Source organism: Delphinus delphis, chromosome 4, assembly GCF_949987515.2.
Source record: "Delphinus delphis chromosome 4, mDelDel1.2, whole genome shotgun sequence".
NCBI lineage: Eukaryota > Metazoa > Chordata > Mammalia > Artiodactyla > Delphinidae > Delphinus > Delphinus delphis.
The window spans coordinates 129,669,699-129,690,919 of record NC_082686.1 but is presented as its reverse complement, the minus strand read 5'-3'; the positions used below and the strand labels follow the sequence as shown (position 1 = coordinate 129,690,919).

The window sequence follows — 21,221 nt, the reverse complement described above, 5'->3', positions numbered from 1 at the left end:
TCTGCCCAGATCCTCCATCAGGACTGATGGTATTCCCTTAGCTGCTGGAAGTGCTACCAGATGACAGCCTTCACTCACCAGCCCTCTGCAGGAATTGTCCTCGCCTCACCCAAGGCCACAGCCTGCATCCTGTGACTGGTCAGAGCAAGGTTAGAAAGACCTAGTCTCCTTGCCAAAGCTCCCTCTCTTCCCCCTCTCTCTCCTCTGAGACTCCAGTTAAATCCTGCACTTCCCATCTCTCTCCTCTTCATGCTTCCTTGTAGGTTTCTTCTAGCCTCTCTTTCAGTTCACCAGAATCTTTTAACTATCAAATCTGATGTTAAATCCAGTTCCATATTTTCTAGTTGTTTTTTCTCTCACTTCTTTTGGTTGGTTGTTCTATATTGCTTTTTGAAGTTTGGCTTTATCTCCATAAACGAAGCAATTGTATTTTACTAATGATTTTACTGTCTAGAGTCCCTGTGAATGTATCAGTTTTTTTGTTTTGTTTTTATTTTTCCTGTATCCAGATGCTGTCTCTCAGAGGTTTTTTTTTGTTTTTTTGCTGATCCTTTCATTTGAGAATTTGTTTTTTGGAAATAATTGAGAACTAAGATGATGATAGCTTTCTCCAGAGCAAGGTTTTATTTCCTCCAGTCAGGACCTTGGTATGCTAGATGCCTGAAGAGTGAAGCTCGAGGCCCTTGAGGTTTACTTCCTCACTCCAGAGCAAGCCCTTTGGAGACCGAACCCACAATGGAGATTATGGTAGGCACTAAACTCTGACCTGTGTTATTTAACTCTGACCTGTGTTATTTAGTACTGCAAGTCTACCAAGCAAACAGCTGCCTCTCTGCCGCTTTCCAGAGTCCAAGGAAAACGCAGCAGTAATTTGGGATGGAGGAGGGACCAAAGAGGAGGATGCATCCTGCTACTTCCAAAGATGATATTCCCCATCTCTTCCCTCTTTCGTCACTACCTTGAGCGAAAATCCAACAGAGATGCCTTTGATTTATGTATCCTATCACATAGCTGTATTTTAGCTGCAAAGAATGCTGGAAAACTAGCATTTTAAGGTTTTATAGAGGGTGTTGTAGACAGAATTCTAAGATGATCCCATGATCTCTGCTTCCTTGGTGTTGCAGCTACGATTAGGTTACACTGCATGGCGAAGGAATTTTACAGATCTAATTAAGGTCCCAAATCGGCTGAATTTGAGTTCATAATGGAAATTATTCTATGGGTCTAATATAATTATATGAGTTCTTTAAAAGCAGAGTTTTCTCCAGCTGGTAGCATAAGATGTAATGAGAGAGATTCCAAGTGTGAGGACTGAACACGCCACTGCTGCCTAGAAGATGGAAGGAGCCACGTGGCAAGGAATTCCAGTTCCTGGAAGCTGTGAGCACCCTCCAATCTCCCCACCCTCCAGCAGCCAGCAAGGAAACAGGGGCCTCAGTCCTACCATCACAAGGAATGGAACTCTGCAAATAACAGGTATGAGCTGGAAAGCAGTTAAGCCAACACTTTCATTTCAGCCTTTTGAGACTCTAAGCAGAGAACCCAGCCAAGCAGTCCTAGACTTCTGACTACAGAACTGTGAGACCATACAGGAATGTCTTAAGCCACTAAGTTTGTGGAAATTTTATTCAGGAAAAGAAAATAACACGGAGTCATTCTTTGTCTTCCACCAAGATGCACAAGGTGGTGAAATGTCCCAAGCACAAAGGTTCAGACACTGAGTGGCCAAAATGAATGATAAGGTATATACTCCAAGGGTCAGCAGCAGTTAGGAAGCTATGAACTATTTGAGGTAAGCTGTTCAGTCATGCAGTTTTGTGGAAACTATAAGAAGAAACAGGATGGCCCAGTTCTTAAGAATGCCCCAGCCTTCTAGGGCAGCTAAGGCCCATATGTACCCAAAAAAGAAAGATCAGACACCTTCAATGTTAGCTGCAGATACCTTTTGAGTAGAACTCTGATTTGGCTCAAAATTCAGCAAACTATGTACTTAAATGAACACATCCTATAGTAAATTAAATCACATCAGCACGAAAGAACAAGTATATACAAAATCTTTATAAGCTCACATATTTTGCCAAAAGTGTACAAGCAATCTCAATTCATTGGGACAAAAATGAATATTTTTGTTCTCCACAGGTCACTGAATGAAGTCATTGTACAATTCAGAGAAGCTACTAAGTTTGAAAAACAATACTGTGTCATGTTCACGGCTGAACTGAAACACTGTGAATGAATTAATACCTGCCATAAAACAACACTTTATCTAATAACAGTATTAACCTGCTTGCTAAATAGGCTCTGATTTATAAGATGCACATATTCCAAAACTGTTCACCATCTCTACTGATAAATTAATTCACAGGATTCATATAGTTGCTTTTTAGTGTCAACAGGGTGTTAGCAAAAATAATACGAAATGGTCTCTTTGCAAGCAACACATTTATCTTCCTTCCTAAATGAAAACATTCCATTAGATTAGATTTCAGTTTGTTAGCTTCTCCTCCAGAAATTCTGTGACATCAAAGAGGAGATAGATTTCTTGTTTTACCAAACCCAAGACCTTGCTTGCTGGGTCCACTGCTATTCTCCATTGACAGACTGGCCCAGAACTCAAGGAGCTCGGGGCCTGGCATGTCTTTATACTCAGAAATGTGTGCATTGATAAAGGAGAGCAATCCACAGGCGAGGCAGCTGCAGATGCCCCCTGCAGGCTCACTGCTGCAGTGACAGGACACAGAGCATGTGGGCTGAGCACACTCACCTCCCGCACTGGGCTTCTGCAGAGTTACTCACAATTGAGTAACTGGTTGGCAGTCAGTGGCTGGGGACATGTCACACATGGATCTGAGTCCTTGAATGATGTACCCTTTGCCAGGTTTTACCCCTCCATGAAAGAGAATGGAGTACAGAGGGAACGTAGCTGCCAGTAAAAAAATCACTCCTCCCCTCACTTTTCCAAACCCTCCAATTCCCTCTTTATGAAACGTACTATTACAATGACTTTTCTCTCTCCTTGCATCAGTGGAAGAAATAAAGTTCTACAGACACCCGCAGTTAAGAGAGACTTCAAATCCAGCAAGCAAAGCCTTTAGTGCAAATAAAATGAGTTCCCATTAAGGTCAAAATGTTATGTTGCAACTAGGTACACCATGTTGCCTTCTTGATACCTTTTAAGGTGCAATTTTATCTTCCTTGAGATTGTTAAAATGTGTTTCAGCCAATTTCCTTTTGGAAATGGGAGTAGGAACAGTCAAAAACCGTACATTATTGAAGGCAAAGCAGCCTCACGTCAGTTTATCATCTCATATAGGTCTATTTTTAAAAAGTACGACCCCTGTCCTATATTCAGGATTTTCTCACATATATGAACCATCTAAATTCTATATTGTTAGAGTAGCTTAAGTTTTATTAGAATATACTTACCAAAGACCGAAGTTGGGTGAGATGGATTTTTTTAAAAAATCTTTAAGGCTCCTTACTTCCCTTCTAATGAGGAAAGAGGTGGAAAAAATTCAAGTGTCAATTTCCCTTTCCTGGGAAGAGGTTTAGAAAAACTGAGCTCACCTTCGGAACTCTACCAGTTCCTTTTGAAATCAAGAAAGCATTAGCATCAGATCTAAAATATAAGAGGCAGGAGCAATATTTACAAAACTGGGTATTCCTTAAAGATATAAAACCTTGCTAATACTGGAAGAACCATACGAAGGAGATGTTTAAAGAGGGATAGCATACATTCTTGGTTAAGTGAGGATAGAGAAAACCAGAATACAGCATCTTACATATATATATATATTTTTTTTTATGCCAGAACATGATACAACTAGGAGTAGCTGAGGCTGCCTCATCCCTGAAGTGGACTGCTCAGCTATTCTGTTTACCTAAAGAGGTTTGCAAAAGGATTGCTGTGCACAAACTGAGCTTCGTGGATTAACTATCCAGTAGCTGTTCTCCTGAGAGAACAGAACCACCTGGCAAGCTTAAAGGCAAGTGTTTCCTTTCTTTTAATTAAATAGGCTGTGTTAAAATTAACATCAAAAGCGGCCTTGAACCAACCAGCCCACCATGATGTAGTGCAAATCTCCCAGTGACAAAAATACCATCAGAGAGGCTACACGTTGGTCTCCAGCCCCAGCAAACGTCCCATTCTCTCCACATTCTTATCAATTGTAGCTTGACATGTTATCTCCTTGGCACATTCCATAGGAAACCAGCCCCTTTCTCCATCTCGCAGTCTTTCCCCTTCATACCAGCCTGCAAAGAAGAGCAGAGTCCTCATGGGGCACCAAGTATTTGGATGAATCTTGACTGTTCAGCTTCGAGGGAGGACGATATGGGCATATTTCAGAGGCAGTATCCTGCCCCAGGTTGGGTACCACGGATGATGCAAGGTGAGAGAGAGAGGTGGAACGGGGGAAAGGTTTCAAGAGGGACTCAATGGCATATCATGATGAGAGGCAGAACATGATCAGAGGCCCTGAAGTGAGGTGTCTAGGAGAGTATTGAGCTTGGGCTCAATTGCAGAAAGGGATGATGTTTTGGGTAGGAAGAACATGACTTTTATTTTTTTACTTTATTGAAGTATAGTTGATTTACAGTGTTCTGTTAGTTTCAGATGTATAGCAAAGTGTTTCAGTTATACACACATATATATATATATCTATCTTTTTCAGACTCTTTTCCCTTATAGGTTTTTACAATTATTGAGTATAATTCCCTATGCTATATAGTAGGTCTTTGTTGGTTATCTATTTTATATATAGTAGTGTGTATATGTTAATCCCAAACTCCTAATTTATCCCTCCTGCCCCCAACCCTTCCCCTGTAGTAACCTAAGTTTGTTTTCTATGTCTTTGGGTCTGTTTCTGTTTTGTATACAAGTTCATTTGTATCTTTTTTTAGATTCCACATGTAAGTGAAATCATATATTTCTCTGTCTGGCTTATACTTCACTTAGTATGATAATCTTGAGCTATAGCCATGTTGCTGTAAATGGCATTATTTAATTCCTTTTTATGGCTGAATAGTATTCCATTGTATACATGTACCACATCTTTTCTTTTTTTTTTGCGGTACACGGGCCTCTCACTGTTGTGGCCTCTCCTGTTGCAGAGCATAGGCTCCGGACGCGCAGGCTCAGCGGCCATGGCTCACGGGCCCAGCCGCTCCGTGGCATGTGGGATCCTCCCGGACCACGGCATGAACCCGTGTCCCCTGCATCAGCAGGCAGACTCTCAACCACTGTGCCACCAGGAAAGCCCACATGTATCTTTTTGAATTATGGTTTTCTCCAGATATATGCCCAGGAGTGGAATTGCTAGATCGTATGGTAGCTCTATTTTTAGTTTTTTAAGGAACCTCCATATTGTTCTCCATAGTGGCTGCACCAATTTATATTCCCACCAACAGTGTAGGAGGTTGCCTTTTCTCCACACCCTCTCTAGCATTTACTTGTAGGCTTTTTAATGATGGCCATTCTGATCGGAGTGAGGTGACCTCATTGTAGTTTTGATTTACATTTCTCTAATAATTAGTGATGTTGAGCATCTTTTCATGTGCTTTTTAGCCATCTGTATGTCTTCTTTGGAGAAATGTCTATTTAGATCTTCTGCCCATTTTTTGATTGGGTTGTTTGTATTTTTGATACTGAACTGTAAGAGCTGTTTGTATATTTTGGAGATTAATCCCTTGTCAGTTGCATCATTTGCGAATATCTTCCCCCATTCCATAGGTTGTCTTTTCATTTTGTTTATGGTTTCCTTTGCTGTGCAAAAACTTTTAAGTTTAATTAGGTCCCATTTGTTTATTTTTGTTCTTCCATTATTCTAAGAAAGAGATCCAAAAAGATTGCTACTATTTATGTCAGAGTGTTCTGCCTATGTTTTCCTCTAGTAGTTTTTATCATCTGGTCTTACATTTAGGTCTTTAATCCATTTTGACTTTCTTTTTGTGTGTGGTGTTAGAGAATGTTCTATTTTCATGCTTTTGCATGTAGCTGTCCAGTTTTCCCAGCACCACTTATTGAAGAGACTGTCTTTTCTCCATTGTGTATTCTTGCTTCCTTTGTTGTAGATTAAGTGGTCATAGGTGCATGGGTTTATTTCTGTGTTTTCTAACCTGTTACATTGATCTATGTGCTGTTTTTGTGCCAGTACCGTACTGTTTTGATTACTGTAGCTTTACAGTATAGTCTGAAGTCAGGAAGCCTGATTTCTCCAGCTCTCTTTTCTTTGGCTATGCATGGTATTTTGTGTTTCCACACAAATTGTAAAATTTTTTGTTCTAGTTCTGTGAAAAATGTCATTGGTAATTTGATAGAGGTTGTGTTGAATCTGTAGATTGCCTTGGCTCGCAGAGTCATTTTGACAACATTGTTTCTTCCAATCCAAGAACACAGTATACCTTTCCATCTGTTGGTGTCATTTTCAATTTCTTTTATCAGCATCTTATAGTTTTCAGAGTACAGGTATTTTGTCTCCTTAGGTAGGTTTATTCCTACGCATTTTATTCTTATTGATGCAATGGTAAATGGGATTCTTTCCTTAATTTCTCTTTCTGATCTTTTGCTATTAGTGTATAGAAATGCAACAGATTTCTGTGTATTAATTTGTATCCTGTGACTTTACTGAATTCACTGATGAGCTCTAGTAGTTTTCTGGTAGCATCTTTAGGATTTTCTATTTATAGTGTCATGTCATCTGCAAACAGTGACAGTTTTACTTCTTCTTTTCCAATTTGGATTCCTTTTTTTTTCATCTGATTGCTGTGGCTAGGACTTCCAAAACTATGTTGAATTAAAGTGGTGAAAGTGGACATCCTCGTCTTGTTCCTGATCTTAGAAGAAATACTTTCAGCTTTTCACCATTGAGTATGATGTTAGCTGAGGGTTTGTATCAGGATGATCATGGCCTCATAGAGTGAGTTTGGAAGTGTTCCGTCGCAGTTTTTTGGAATAGTTTCAGAAGGATATGTGTTAACTCTTCACTAGATGTTTGGTAGAATTCGCCTGTGATGCCATCTGGTCCTGGACTTTCGTTTATTCAGAGTTTCTAAAACACAGATTCAATTTCAGTACTTGTAATTGGTCTGTGCATGTTTTCTACTTCTTCCTCATTCAGTCTTGGGAGATTGCACCTTTCTAAGAATTTGTCCATTTCTTCTAGGTTATCCAATTTATTTGCATATAGTTGCTTGTAGTGGTCTCTCATGGGCCTTTGTATTTCCATGGTGTCAGCTATAACTTCTTCTTTTTTTTGCGGTATGTGGGCCTCTCACTGTTGTGGCCTCTCCCGTTGTGGAGCACAGGCTCCGGACACGCAGGCTCAGCAGCCATGGCTCACGGGCCCAGGCACTCCACGGCTTATGGGATTTTCCTGGACCAGGGCACGAACCTGTGTCCCCTGCATCGGCAGGCAGACTCTCAACCACTGCGCCACCAGGGAAGCTCCTATAACTTCTTTTTAATTTCTAATTTTATTGATTTGGGCCCTTCCTTTTTTTCTTGATGAGTCTGGCTAAAGGTTTATCAATTCTGTTTATCTTTTCAAAGAACCAGCTTTTAGTTTCATTGACCTTTTCTATTGTTTTCTTAGTCTCTATTTCTGCTTTGATATTTATGATTTCTTTCCTACTACTAATTTTGGGTTTTGTTCTTTCTCTAGTTGCTTTAGGTGTGAGGTTAGGTAGGTTATTTGAGATTTTTCTTGTTTCCTGAGGTAAGCTTGTATCACTATAAACTATTCCTCTTAGAACTGCATCCCATAGGGTTGGATCATCATGTTTTCATTTTCATTTGTCTTTAGGTATTTTTTGATTTCCTCTGATTTCTTCAGAGATCCATTGGTTGTTTAGTAGCATATTGTTTAGCCTCCACATGTTGGTGTTTTTTTCTTGTAGTTGATTTCTAATCTCATAGTGTCGTGGTCAGAAAAGATGCCTTGATATTATTTCAATTTTTAAAAATTTACCAAAGCTTGCTTTGTGGCCCAGCATGTGATCTACCTTGGAGAATGTTCTATGTACACTTGAAAGAATGTGTATTCTGCTGCTTTCAGATGGAATGCTCTATAAATATCAATTAAGTCGATGTCTAGAGTGTCATATAAGGCCTGTTTCCTTATTGATTTTCTGTCTGAATGATCAGTCCATTGATGTGAGGTGTTAAAGTCCCCCACTATTATAGTGTTACTGTCAGTTTCTCCCTTTACAGCTGTTAGCATTTGCCTTATATATTGAGGTGATCCTATGCTGAGTGCATATGTATTTACAATTTTTCTATCTTCTTCTTGGATTGATCCCTTGATCATTATGTAGTGTCCTTTTTTTGGTCTTTTTTTAACAGTCTTTATTTTAAAGTCCATTTTGTCTGATATGAGTATTGCTACTCCAGCTTTCTTTGATTTGGAAATCCTTTTGCATGGAATTCCCTTTTCCATCCCCTCACTTTCAGTCTGTACGTGTCTCTAGATCTGAAGTGGGTCTCTTGTAGACAGCCTGTATACGGGTTTTGTTTTTGTATCCATTCAGCCAGCCTATGTCTTTTGGTTGGAGCGTTTAATCCATTTACGTTTAAGGTAACAATATGTTACCTTATTGCTATTTTGTTAATTGTTTTGGATTTGTTTTTGTAGGTCTTTTTCCTTCTTTTCTCTTTTGTTCTCTTGTGATTTGATGATTATCTTTAGTGTTGTTTGGATTCTTTTTTGTGTGTATATCTATTATACATTTTTGGTTACCATGAGGTTTTCATATAGCAGTCCATATATATACATGATTGTTTTAAGTTGCTGATCTCTTAATTTCAAATGCATTCCAAATATCCTGCATTTGTACTCTCCTCTCATGATTACTGATTTAGATATCATATTTCTGTGTGGATGATTTCCTACCTTTACTGTATGTTTGCCTTTACCGGTAAGCTTTCCCATTTTGTAATTTTCTTGTTTCTAGTTGTAGCCTTTTCTTTACTGCCTAGAGTAGTTCCTTTAGCATTTGTTGTAAAGCTGGTTTGGTGGTGCTCAATTCTCTTAGCTTTTGCCTGTCTATAAAGCTTCTGACTTCTCCATCAAATCTAAATGAGAACCTTGCTGGGTAGAGTATTCTTGGTTGTGGGTTTTTCCCTTCCATCACTTTAAATATACCATGCCACACTCTCTGGTTTGCAGAGTTTCTGCTGAAAAATCAGCTGATAACCTTATGGGGATTCTCTTATATCTTTCATTTTTGTCAATTTGATTACTGTGTGTCTCAGTGTCTTCTTCCTTAGGTTTATCCTGTATGGGACTCTGTGCTTCCTGGACTTGAGTGACTATTTCATTTCTCGTGTTAGGGAATTTTTCAGCTATTATCTCTTAAAATATCTTCTCAGGACCTTTCTTCTTCTGGGACCCCTATAATGCAAATGTTGGTGCATTTGATGTTGTCCCAGGTCTCTTGTACTGTCTTCATTTCTTTTCATTCTTTTTTCTTTATTCTGTTCTGTGGCAGTGATTTCTACCACTCTGTCTTCCAGCTCACTTATCAATTCTCCTGCCTCATTTATTCTGCTATTGATTCCTTCTAGGTGCACTTTTCATTTCAATTACTGTATTCTTCAACTCTGTTTGGTTGTTCTTATCTTTTCTAACTCTTTGTTAAAAACTTCTTGTAACTTCTAGCTCTGTGCATCTATTTTCCCACATTCTTGGATCATCTCTACGATCATCACTTGGAATTCTTTCTTAGGTAGATTGCCTATCTCTGCGTCAGGTAAGTTGTTTTTCTGGGCTTTTATCTTGTTCCTTCATTCTGGAACATATTCCTCTGCCATCTCACTTTGTTTAAATTTCTATTAGTATTTTTATGTATGAGGAAAGTTAGTTATGTTTCTCAACACTGGAGAAGTGGCCCTCTATAGGGGATGTCCTGTGTGTTTCAGCAGTACACTCCCCTCTCATCACCCAAGGGCCAGGGACCAACTGGTCTCAGGGTAGGTTCTGATCTGCATTTGTGTAGTCGGTTCTGCAGGCTGCTGGATCGTAGCTTTCTTGCTTCTGGTGTCTGCCCCTGGTGAAGTGGGCTGGATCTTGGCCCTCTGGAGGCAGAGCCGTGTCATGGGGTGGGTCTCGAGTTCCCTGTGGGTTCAGGAAGTCTTTAGGTGGCCTGTCTGCTGATGGGTGGGGCTGTGTTCCTACCCTGTTGGTCGTTTGGCCTGAGGTGTCCCATTACTGGAACCGACAGGCTGTTGGGTGGAGCCAGGTCTTGGTACTAATGAGCCAATATGTCATCCACCAGGATTGTTCATGTGGTTGAATGTAACCCAGTATGTCTGTCTGCCACCAGTGTCTATGTCCCCACAGTAGGCCAAAGCCAACCCCCACTTCCAAGGAGCCCCTCTAAGACCCACAGGTAGTGACTTCATAGGAGCCTGGGCCAGACCTGCTTTTGCCCTGGGTCCTGGTGCACACGAGACCTTGTGTGAGCCCTCCAAGAGCAAAGTTTCTGTTTCCCGCATTCCTGTGGAGCTCCTGCACTCAAGCCCCACTGGCTTTCAAAGCCAGATGCTCTGGGGGCTGCTCTTCCTATATGCCAGAGCCTGGGGAGCCTGACATGGGGCTCAGAACTCTCACTTCTGTGGGAAAACTCCTGTGATATGATTGTTCTCCAGTTTGTGGGACACCCACTTGGCGGGGGGGGGGGTATAGGATTTGATTATATCACGAGCGCACCTCTCCTACTGTCTCATTAGGTTTCTTCTTCATGCCTTTGGATACAGAAAATCTTTTTTGGTAGGCTCCAGTCCTTTTTTTTTTATCAACGGTTGTTCAGCAATTAGCTGTGATTTTGGTATGCTCGTGAGAAGAGGTGAGCTTACGAGTCCTTCTACTCTGCCATCTTGTCTCCCAACTGACTTTTATTTTCTAAGTGAACAACCATGTGACCGGATCCTATTAAAAAAACATTTAGAAGCAATAAAGTGTAGATAAAGGAGAGGCAGGCGCATATGAGGAAACCAAAGGGATAGGGAATATAAGCAGTGATCACAAAATGAGACCCTGAACACTGGTCCACCAGCGCCCCCTTCAGAACACTCCCACTCACCATCGCTGACACACTGATAAATGAGGACCACGTCCGCCACCTGCAGGGAGAGTTCATCTGGTTGCTTGGCAGTAAATGATCTAATGATTTCCACTTGGGTCAGTGCTAAGGGCAAAAGGGGACATAATGAACTTCCGGTAGCAGTGGAAAAACAAAACAGGTACAAATCAATATTCTGCATTCACTTAGTCTTTCTGTGCAATCAGAGCCAGCACAGATAGAAACAAGGTAGACTCCTAAAAAGCAGAAAATCTTTCCCAGGAATTCTCTTACTTGGCTAAGAGCTTTAGGATTTTTAGAAGCTCAGAATTGAGAGAGGCCTTTTACGATACATGAATCCCCTCAAAAATAGCCTTGATAAGAAGTCATTAGATACATCACACAATAGAGCAGAAAACAGTCACTGGGCATTGGGGAAACTGAGTCAAGATAGATTAGGTATGTGCCAAGGCCATGAGGATAAAATCCAAAATCTATCCAGTGCTCCTGGCTCTCATCCAGGGTGCTCCCCCAGCCCACCCAACAGCACATAAAAGCTGCCAGAGTTTAGAAATAAAAGGAGCTCCAAGCAAAAGTTGGTTAGAAAACATTTTAGTTTCCCCCAAATTCTCGATCATAACAAATCAGTTTTTACTTCAGTGACTTGCTACTAGCTGGCCTGAGTTTTTACTCGGTTTTTTTACTATGAAACTTGATTCCAGAGAACTTTCAAGCCAGTCTCTTCAGCTCTGACTCTAAGCAAAGCTATGATTTTTGAGTGCTCCAGGAATCCACTTTTGCTGCCCTAATTCTTTGAATTTGACCTTCCAGCTGGAATCATGCAGAGCAGCATAACAAGATGCTCAGCATATGACACTAATCTTTACTGTACCAGTACCGAGTTCCCTAGAAAAATAAAATATATTTTTTAATATTAATTTAAAAAAAGTCAAAAGGAAGGGTAAAGTAATTTACCTTAAGGTTAAAAATCCATTTCAGCTTAGATTCACACTGTCAGTATGGAGAAGGCTTAAACATGCTACTATTGCCCATAACAGCTAGAAATGTAAGAGCTTTATAGTATAAGCAGGGCTTTCAATGTAAATTTAACTTCATCCTCACTATCATAACGCCGTGTTGTATATAATAATGCACCTAACTTGCAGATGATTTGAGAGGCTCAGAAAGGCTATGCAGTGATCTGCCATGTCTACACAGCAAAGAACTGCACTTTGAATTCAGTCCCCTTGACTTCCAAAGCAGGGAGCATCCAGAGCTGAGGTGGGGCGGCAGGAAGGAAATCTTGGAGAAAACTTACAAAGCAGGTACTGTGGAGGTTAACCACTAATAACCCAGCGACCAGCAGGGGGCAGAGCCCTCCACGTTCCAGAGCAGACGGCTCTCCAGGTACTTACAGGTTCGGTCTGGAGGCTGCTTCCCGCTGCTGTGTCCCAGGGCAGTTATCCAGCGGGCTCGCTCGCTCCTAAACACAGAGGGCAGATCCGTTGAGAGATTCAGTGGTGCTTAGACACAGAATGAAGTATGTTCTAGAATGCAAAGGCATTCCCTGAAAACAGGGCAGACATGCTCTAGAGAGGTAAGTGGCTGGCCTTCAAAGCTAGGGTAAGAGTTATTTAAAAATGAAAAACAATTACTAAAATAAAAATGATCATCTGGGAAATCTCAAATAGGCCTCAAATGAGTCATTGTCAAAAGATTCTGAATGAATTTAGCTTGTTATTAAGTGGAATTTCTCATATAACAGTTTAACATTTAACAAATATCTGATTACACTAATACATTATAATCACAAAAAGATATTTCATACACTCACAATCTGATGTTTAACATTTCAAAAAAGTAAATTTCATTTAAAAAAATCCTAGTAAATCAGTCTCTCGCCACTCCCTCCCCTTTTCCTTCCCCCACACTCACAACCCATTTCCACATAAATGAGAAACCTGACATTATTTAAAGTTGTTCTGTTCCTCATACAACAAATGTTGCCAAGTATGAGCCTTAGTGAAATAGAAATTCTTTGTTCTCAAATGCTTAAAATAATTTAGTGATTACAGGAAAAAAAAATTTTTTAAGATAAAAAACAACCAAAAGCTTTTAAACAATATTAAGCTACAATTACATGAAACAGAATAATTATTTAACTAAAGGATCAAAAGTTTCAGATGAGCAAGCATTACTCCATAATATAGTAACCAGGTTTTAGATTTGGAAAGTCAAGTATTAGCACTGTGATTAAATAAATCACACACACATACACACTTGAAAATCTTTTAAGAAGCATTTACATGGCAGATACAGCACTTGACATCCATTATTTCCCGTAAGCTTCCCAAAAGCCTGTTTAAGGGATGAGAAGACTGCACAGAAGTTCAGAGGTAAGCGACCCAAACGAAAGGTCAGTTTCTACTATGCCACTCTACCTTCTTAAGAAGGGATGCCTTATAGAAATAAAAAATAAAAATTTTAAAAAAGAAATGAGACCTAATCAAACTTACAAGCTTTTGCACAGCAAAGGAAACCAGAAAAAAAAAAGACAACCTATGGAATGGGAGAAAATATTTGCAAATGATGCAACTGACAAGGGCTTAATCTCCAAAATATACAAACAGCTCATGCAACTCAATATCAAAAAAGAAACAACCCAATTGAAAAATGGGCAGAAGATCTAAATAGACATTTCTCCAAAGAAGACATACAGATGGCCAACAGGCACAAAGACAAGACGCTCAACATTACTAATCATTAGAGAAATGCAAATCAAAACTACAATGAGGTATCACCTCACACCGGTCAGAATGGCCATCATTAAAAAGTCTACAAATAACAAATGCTGGAGAGGGTATGGAGAAAAGGGAACCCTCCTACACTGTTGGTGGGAATATAACTTTGTGCAGCCACTATGGAGAACAGTATGGAGGTTTCTCAGAAAACTAAAAATAGAACTACCATATGATCCAGCAATCCCACTCCTGAGCATATACCCGGACAAAACTCAAATTCAAAAAGATACGTGCACCCCAATATTCATTGCAGCACTATTTACAATAGCCAAGACACGAAAGCAACCTAAATGTCCATCGACAGATGAATAAAGAGGATATGGTACATATATACAATGGAATATTACTCAGCCATAAAAAAGAATGAAATAATGCTATTTGCAGCAACATGGATGGACCCAGACATTATCATACTAAGTGAAGTAAGTCAGAAAGAGAAAGACAAATACCATATGATATCACTTATATGTGGAATCTAAAATATGGCACAAATGAACCTATCTCTAAAACAAACAGACTCAGATATAGAGATCAGACTTGTGGTTGTCGGGGGAAGGGGGGAAAGGGAGAGATGGATTGGGAATTTGGGGTTGGTAGATGCAAACTATTATATTTGGAATGGACAAACAACAGGTCCTACTGTATAGCACAGGGAACTATATCCAATCTCCTGGGATAAACCATAATGGAAAAGAATATTAATAAAAGAATGTAAACGTGTAAAACTGAGTCACTCTGTTATACAGCAGAGATTGGCACTACACTGTAAAATCAACTATACTTAAATTTTTTAAAAAGTAAAAAAAAAAAAAAAAAGGATGGATGCCTTTATGCCTGGTACTTTAAACAAAAAAACTTGGAGAAAAAAAAATTTTTTTCTCCCACAACAGCCTGCACCTAAAAGATGCCTCTCACCATCACTCTATCTTCACTCTGCGACGTGTATCCATCCTTCCATCCAGACAGAGCAGACTTCTTACAGTCTGGAACTCAACATGCTATTCCACACCTTTCCTATTTGTTCTTCTCACTCTCAAGTACAACCTTCCTTCCCCCTGTTTTTACCGAGCTGGGCCCATTCATCATCCCTATTTGATTGCTTTATTGAAGAACACACACACATAAAACACTGCACTAATCTTAAGTGTATACAGATCTGTGTTTACTTAAGTGTATACAGATCTGTGTTTACTTAGGTACAACCACGTACACATGCCCACAGATCAAGACACAGACATGCCAGGAGGTTCCTTTTTTGTCCCTTTCCAATCAGTAACCTCCTGCAAAGGTAACTGCTGTTCTGATTTCCATCACATAGACAAGTTTTGCCAATCTTGAACTTTATGAAAACGGAATCCTATAATATTGTCCACTTTGGTATCTGGCTTCTTTTGTTCAACACATCTAACTCAATATTGAAAACACAAGCCTCACCTCCTCCAGGTGGCCGCCTCTGATGTGTTAGCCCACACTTCCGTCCCCATCCCATTCTTGAGAATCCTGTTCTCACGCCCCCTCTCTGCACAGCTCTGTCACACTGCCTGGCAGCTGTAGGCCTCCTGAAGCCAGGCATCTTATCTCCGTAACTGCCTGCACATAACAGGAGCTCTGTAAACCCTGACCTCACTACTATATATATAGTATATACTCTATATATATATATAAATCACTCCTACTCATTGACCCCCGATCTTTTATGGACTTGTCTGTTTCTCTGACTGGGCCATACACTCCCCAAGGACAGTAACTGGATCTTGTTCTAAATAGCATAAGGGATCACATGTACGCCAGGTACTGTGCTTTTTTATATTTGGCGAGTACCATCTAGTCTAATCTTTACAACCGTCTTGCAAGTATTACCGTTATTATTCCCAATTTTTTTCAGAGGACGAAGCTGAAGTCTGAACTCTTAAGTACCTGCTCACAGTAAAACTGCTAAGTGGTAGAGTCAGAATATACGCCAGGCAGCCGGGGATCAAAGAGGTGGTGCCCCCTAGCAGGTGCTTACAAGATAACGAGGGACCGCAGGAAGGGTGGAAACTGCAGTCTGCTGAGAGACAGACTGACTTAAAAGAAGAAACTGAGGCTGGGTCCTGGTCGAGCTGCTGAGTCAAGTAGTAATATGCACAGTTTATGTAAAAACTGATGACACTGTCTTGCTTTTAAAAACTTTGTCTCTAATACAGGACAAAAAGACTTCAGGGTGGTTTTATAAGGAACAAGTAAAGCACGACCTCCTTTCAGATAATCCCAAGCAAACACTTAAATCTTTGATATCTCTTTGTTGGGTAAGATTTTTACAATTCAGGCTCAACTAGAATTTCCAAAGTACAAAGGCAATTGAAAGCTAAACAATGTCTTAAGGATGGAAGAGCTGTTCGCCAAGAGTAACCTAAAACGATCCATTTGCGTCTCCACGTGCCATACCCAGACATGTCAGATTCATCTTTGGCTTACCATGACATTTTCACATGGCCCTAACTGCTGTCTGCAGTCCTTCTAGTCAGATCTCCCAGCCATGGACCGTCTCTGGCATTTGAGTGGCCGGTTTTAGGGGCAGCCTCACCCTGCAGCCAGTTTCTAGAAGTTCAGGTGAAATCTTTCACTCCTGTTGCATGCTGCCTGGATGCTAATGGCATCCCTTCGACAAGGCAGCCCCTCACAGGGGCTCCAGAGGACAGAGCAAGACAGTCCTTATTGCCTCAATGAAAGGAGCCGCTTCTTGAAATGGCTTCAATTGAATCAGTCCCACCCCCTCTGAGATGCCATTAAAACCACACGACATTACCCAGGGCTTCCGAGAGCCATGCCAAGGAGCCCCCTCCTATCATGAGGCAGAAAGCACTGCATCTCTAAAGCAGGGAGGAGACTCACTCCACATAAAATGGAACTCTAAGAACAAGAAAACCCCGGGCCTAGACATACCCATTATTAAATTTAGATATCAAGTCCAAGGCTCACACACAGACAGCTATTATCTCCAGGGACAGGTAAGGCAATCAACACGAATTCACAATCCACGCCACACCCAGCTTACTGAGATTTCCCTTTGCCCAAAGTGCCACAGTCAGCAATGCCGCTAATGGGGACCTGGGGCAGATCAACTTCTAAGGCGCTCCTGACCCCTCCCTTCCTTCAAACAACATTCACCAAGTCCCTGCCTCTACAGGAGTCCTGTGCCAGGCTGGGGCTGCCAAGTGAGTAAAATGGAGCCTCTTGCACTTCACAGCCTTCCTTCAATGAGGGAGCAGACGGAGCAAAAGACAAATGCACACAGAATCCAACACATTGTGCAATGTGCTGGGATGGCGCCCTCTCAATAAAACCCATCTGAGAGTTGAGAAGAGGCCCTTTCAACATAAATATCTGGAAGCGCAGTCCTTTCTCTCTGCACGGCATGAAATGATGTTCCTTACAGAACCATCCTGAAGCTCCCCACTCGGGAGTCAGCTGTCACAGTATCTTGTCCTGTCCCTCATATGATTGATTAAGCACCGTAGGTTTAAACTTAATTACACAAAGGTTGAAGATACAGCCAAGCTGGACTTCGCATTGAATACCAGGCATCTGCTAGAAAACACAGATCCACACTAAGAAAGTAGAAAGCCGGGTTTGAAACAGAGGTTAGGACCGTCAATGAGACGGAATGGAACAAACGCCCACAAAGGGCTTCACCACTGGAGGGGGGTCTCCCTGGATTTTCAATAGAAGGGAAGAGACCTCAGCTGCTGTTTAACCTTTCTTTTGTCCCTTTAAAAATGGCATTTGACCAGATGTATACCTTTTGTGCTCCGTTTCACAGCCTACAAACTTACCTATGGTTCCTTGTGAAACTCCTGTACCCATGGCCTTTGGGAAAAAAGTCTTCCTAAGGAGTAGGATCATGGAGATGGCTGTTTTTGTTCATTCTCTCACACATTCAGTTCAACGAGATGAGTTCAATAAGCTGATCCATTAAAGAAAACCCACAGGGCAAAAATCGTCCTCATGAATGCTGTGCAACAAAGCCTTATAAAGCTGGACACCAGCTCAACTTACTAATTTAAAAAATCTGGGCTTCCCTGGTGGCGCCGTGGTTGAGAGTCCGCCTGCTGATGCAGGGGACACGGGTTCGTGCCCCGGTCCGGGAAGATCCCACATGCCGCGGAGCGGCTGGGCCCGTGGGCCATGGCCGCTGACCCTGCGTGTCCGGAGCCTGTGCTCCGTAACGGAAGAGGCCACAACAGTGAGAGGCCCAAGTACCGCAAAAAAAAAAAAAAAAAAAATCTAACCAAAGCAAAGTAGTTCCCCTAGCCCACTAAGAGTTCTAGAAATTTAGATTCCATGACATGTTATATAGTTAAATCAACTGTTTCCTGTTTATCATATCAAACAGCTCATGAGACCTAGTCTGGACCAGAATCCTGAAGTTAACCTTAAGTGGATCAACTACCTGTTTCCTTGGAAAAAAGACCCACACCATCACCTGCTCTCCTGTTTTACTGGAGGTCAGTGATGAGGAATCACCAAAGATTTAAGTATCTTGACGGGCACTGTACAAATGTAAAAGATTATTGGACATAGATTCCAGATTCAACGAAGAAAAAAATACTACAATCTGTAATAAATACATTTTTTTCCATACAAATTGTGATCTCTATGTGGATTTTTCTTAAAGGATGAAGAGTATGTCAGACGTACTATTTACAATTTTATCCCATCCTATTTACTTCCTGTTAATTAAATCATTAACAGAAGCAGGAAGAGAGCAAAAGACTGCCTGCAAACAATGCCCCTTTATCAGGAGGGCCCAGGAATGGGTTGTCAGAATGGCTGACAGGACTATTAGGCATCTGGTTCAATTTGTGAGACAGAAACTTTGAGAAGGGCCTTTGCTTACAGCTTAAGGTGATTATATCTCATAGCTAAATAGAACGGGTGAAGAAAGTTTTCGTTCATTACTGAACATGTCCTTGTGTCTCATCTCTGCACAGGCTGGACCCAAATGCCATCCAAATTCCATTATGGACGCAGGAAGCCAAGGACGCCACTTGCCACAGCGTTGCTCTGTGCCAGCTGCAGCTGTCTGGGCTTCATTTTAATGAAGGCAGACAAAGGGGGCTCTCGGCCTTGAACATTCCTCTTGCAAGGCCCAGAGGGAAAAATGACTTTAGTAAAACATTCCTCCTTTGTCCTTTTACCAAGGGGTGAGCTTCTGTATTTTCCACCAAACACTGTCTCATTAATAATGCAATGACCTAAGATCTTTAACAAGCAAACAGATATAACACAGTATGGCTTAGAGGTACACGCTAAAAAAAAAAGTTTAACTACATCCTTGACAGCAAATGTTGAAAAACAAGTGGAATTTAGATAAAACTTGCTCTAGCAGCACAAAACAAACAAACAAAAACCCCAGTGAATAGAGACATAGAGGAGCAGTATTTCTCTACATGCTGCGACCTTGCCTTGGATATAGAAAAGTAAATTGTATTAATTGTAGGGCAATTCCAAAAAAATATTTATTGGGAACCTGCTACATACAAAGTGAGACAAGGACAAAACTGAAGCTGAGTGTGGGGATTAGTAATAAAACTGTGAAGAACTGATTGGAGAGAAGAATGGTTAGGAGGCTTTGAGGGTGGTTCAAAAGATAAAGGATATATGGGTTGCCCTGGGAAGGAGGTAGTGGGATGGAAACATGTGGGAAGATGCAACAGCATTTCATACAGGAAGAACCAGTCCAGGGTGGATCTGTCCAGATCTAGAAGCATCAGAAATGACACCAAGTCTCCAGACTGGGTAACTTGAAATGGTGTCAAGGGTACCATTTACAGAAATGTGTGTGTCAGGGAAAGCGGAGCGTACTGATGATGACTGGTTCCAGACAGGCTGCATTTCTGAAGGGGAAGTGAAGAGGAAAGGTTACGTGTGGGAGAAAAACTAAGAGCACACAGATAACAGCTTGAGAACATCTCAAAAAGGGGGTTAGCGTCAGAGAGCTGGGCAGCTAACAAAATTAAATGATATTAGAGGTAAAGAAAGCGGAAGACTGGACTGCTGGGTGTGGTACCTAGGAAGCCACTGCTCATCTTCTGATGGAGCGCCCTCAACTGGGTGGCAGAGGAAGACGCCATACTGAAGACGGTCAAGGAGTAACTCAATATAGGGCGTCAGCTGCTCAAGCCAAAAACCCAAAGCATCATCGATTCCTCTCTTTCACTCACAGCCACCCCAACTCATCCTGTCCTTCAGTTGGTCCTGTTGTCTCCACCTCCACAATGTTAGGTTTCCATCTCCTCGCACAGACCACAGTCCATCCCAACATCAAGACTCCCCTGGATTGGGACTTCCCTGGTGGCGCGGTGGTTGAGAATCCACCTGCCAATGCAAGGGACACGGGTTCAAGCCCTGGTCCAGGAAGATCCCACATGCCGCAGAGCAACTAAGCCTGTGCGCCACAACTACTGAGCCCATGAGCCACAGCTACTGAGCCCATGCACCACAACTACTGAGCCTGCGCTCTAGAGCCCCATGCTCTGCAACAAGACAAGCCACCGCAATGAGAAGCCCACGCACCGCAACGAAGACCCAATGCAGCCAAAAATAAATTTAAAAATAAGTTTTTAAAAATCATTAAAAGACTCCCCTGGACTAATGCAACAGGACCCTAACTGCTCTCCCCATTGAAACTCCTGTGCCCACACCAGTCTTCCATGGAACTCCCCATTCCAGTCTACGAGGCTCTAAACCAGTGCTTCTCAAAATATCTGGGGTGGGGCTTCCCTGGTGGCGCAGTGGTTGAGAGTCCGCCTGCCGATGCAGGGGACACGGGTTCGTGCCCCGGTCCGGGAAGATCCCACATGCCGCAGAGCAACTAGGCCTGTGAGCCACAACTGCTAAGCCTGCGCGTCTGGAGCCCGTGCTCCGCAGCAGGAGAGGCCGTGATAGTGAGAGGCCTGCGCACCGCGATGAAGAGTGGCCCCCGCTCACCACAACTAGGGAAAGCCCTCACAGAAACGAAGACCCAACACAGCCAAATAAATAAATTTAAATAAATCAATAAATAAAATGCTCTGGGCTCCACCAGCCTCTCAACCACCCACTCTCTCCCTGGCTTATTCTGATCTAGCCAATTTCACTATGTTCAAGCCAAGTTTGATGGCCTCGAACTTGTTTCCCTAGGAGTTTGGCACTTGCTGTGCCCTCTGCCTGGAACGTTCTGGCCCTGCATTTTCCCATGGATGGATTCCTTCCAGGCACTCAGGGCTCAGTCCCAAATGTCACCTGGAGAAGTCTTCCTCTGCCATCTAATTTAGAGGACAGATCCCCATCCCAGCACTTCACACTCCGGAATACATTCCTGGCTTTACTGTTTCCACT

The 21,221-nt window shown here is 41.8% G+C and overlaps 1 protein-coding gene and 1 long non-coding RNA gene across 5 annotated transcripts in view; one reads left to right on the top strand and one right to left on the bottom strand.

Moving 5' to 3' along the window:
• ARHGEF26 (Rho guanine nucleotide exchange factor 26) overlaps positions 1-21,221 on the bottom strand; it is a 168,789-nt gene that overhangs the window by 6,817 nt on the left and 140,751 nt on the right. For 2 of the 4 annotated variants that reach the window (XM_060011456.1, XM_060011453.1), the window contains 2 exons: positions 12,474-12,541; positions 10,753-11,184 (listed from right to left, as the gene is read on the bottom strand). In XM_060011456.1, the coding sequence (XP_059867439.1) occupies positions 10,892-11,184; positions 12,474-12,541 (361 nt within the window). In that variant the 3' untranslated portion in view covers positions 10,753-10,891. Of the gene's footprint in view, positions 1-2,043; positions 4,255-10,752; positions 11,185-12,473; positions 12,542-21,221 lie in introns of those variants that run through there. The other 2 variants (XM_060011454.1, XM_060011455.1) reach the window with 2 other exon arrangements.
• On the top strand, positions 971-20,263 carry LOC138414061 (uncharacterized). Its single transcript, XR_011246456.1, has 4 exons — positions 971-1,476; positions 3,812-3,986; positions 4,207-4,391; positions 18,235-20,263. It is a non-coding gene; the product is annotated as an uncharacterized lncRNA (long non-coding RNA).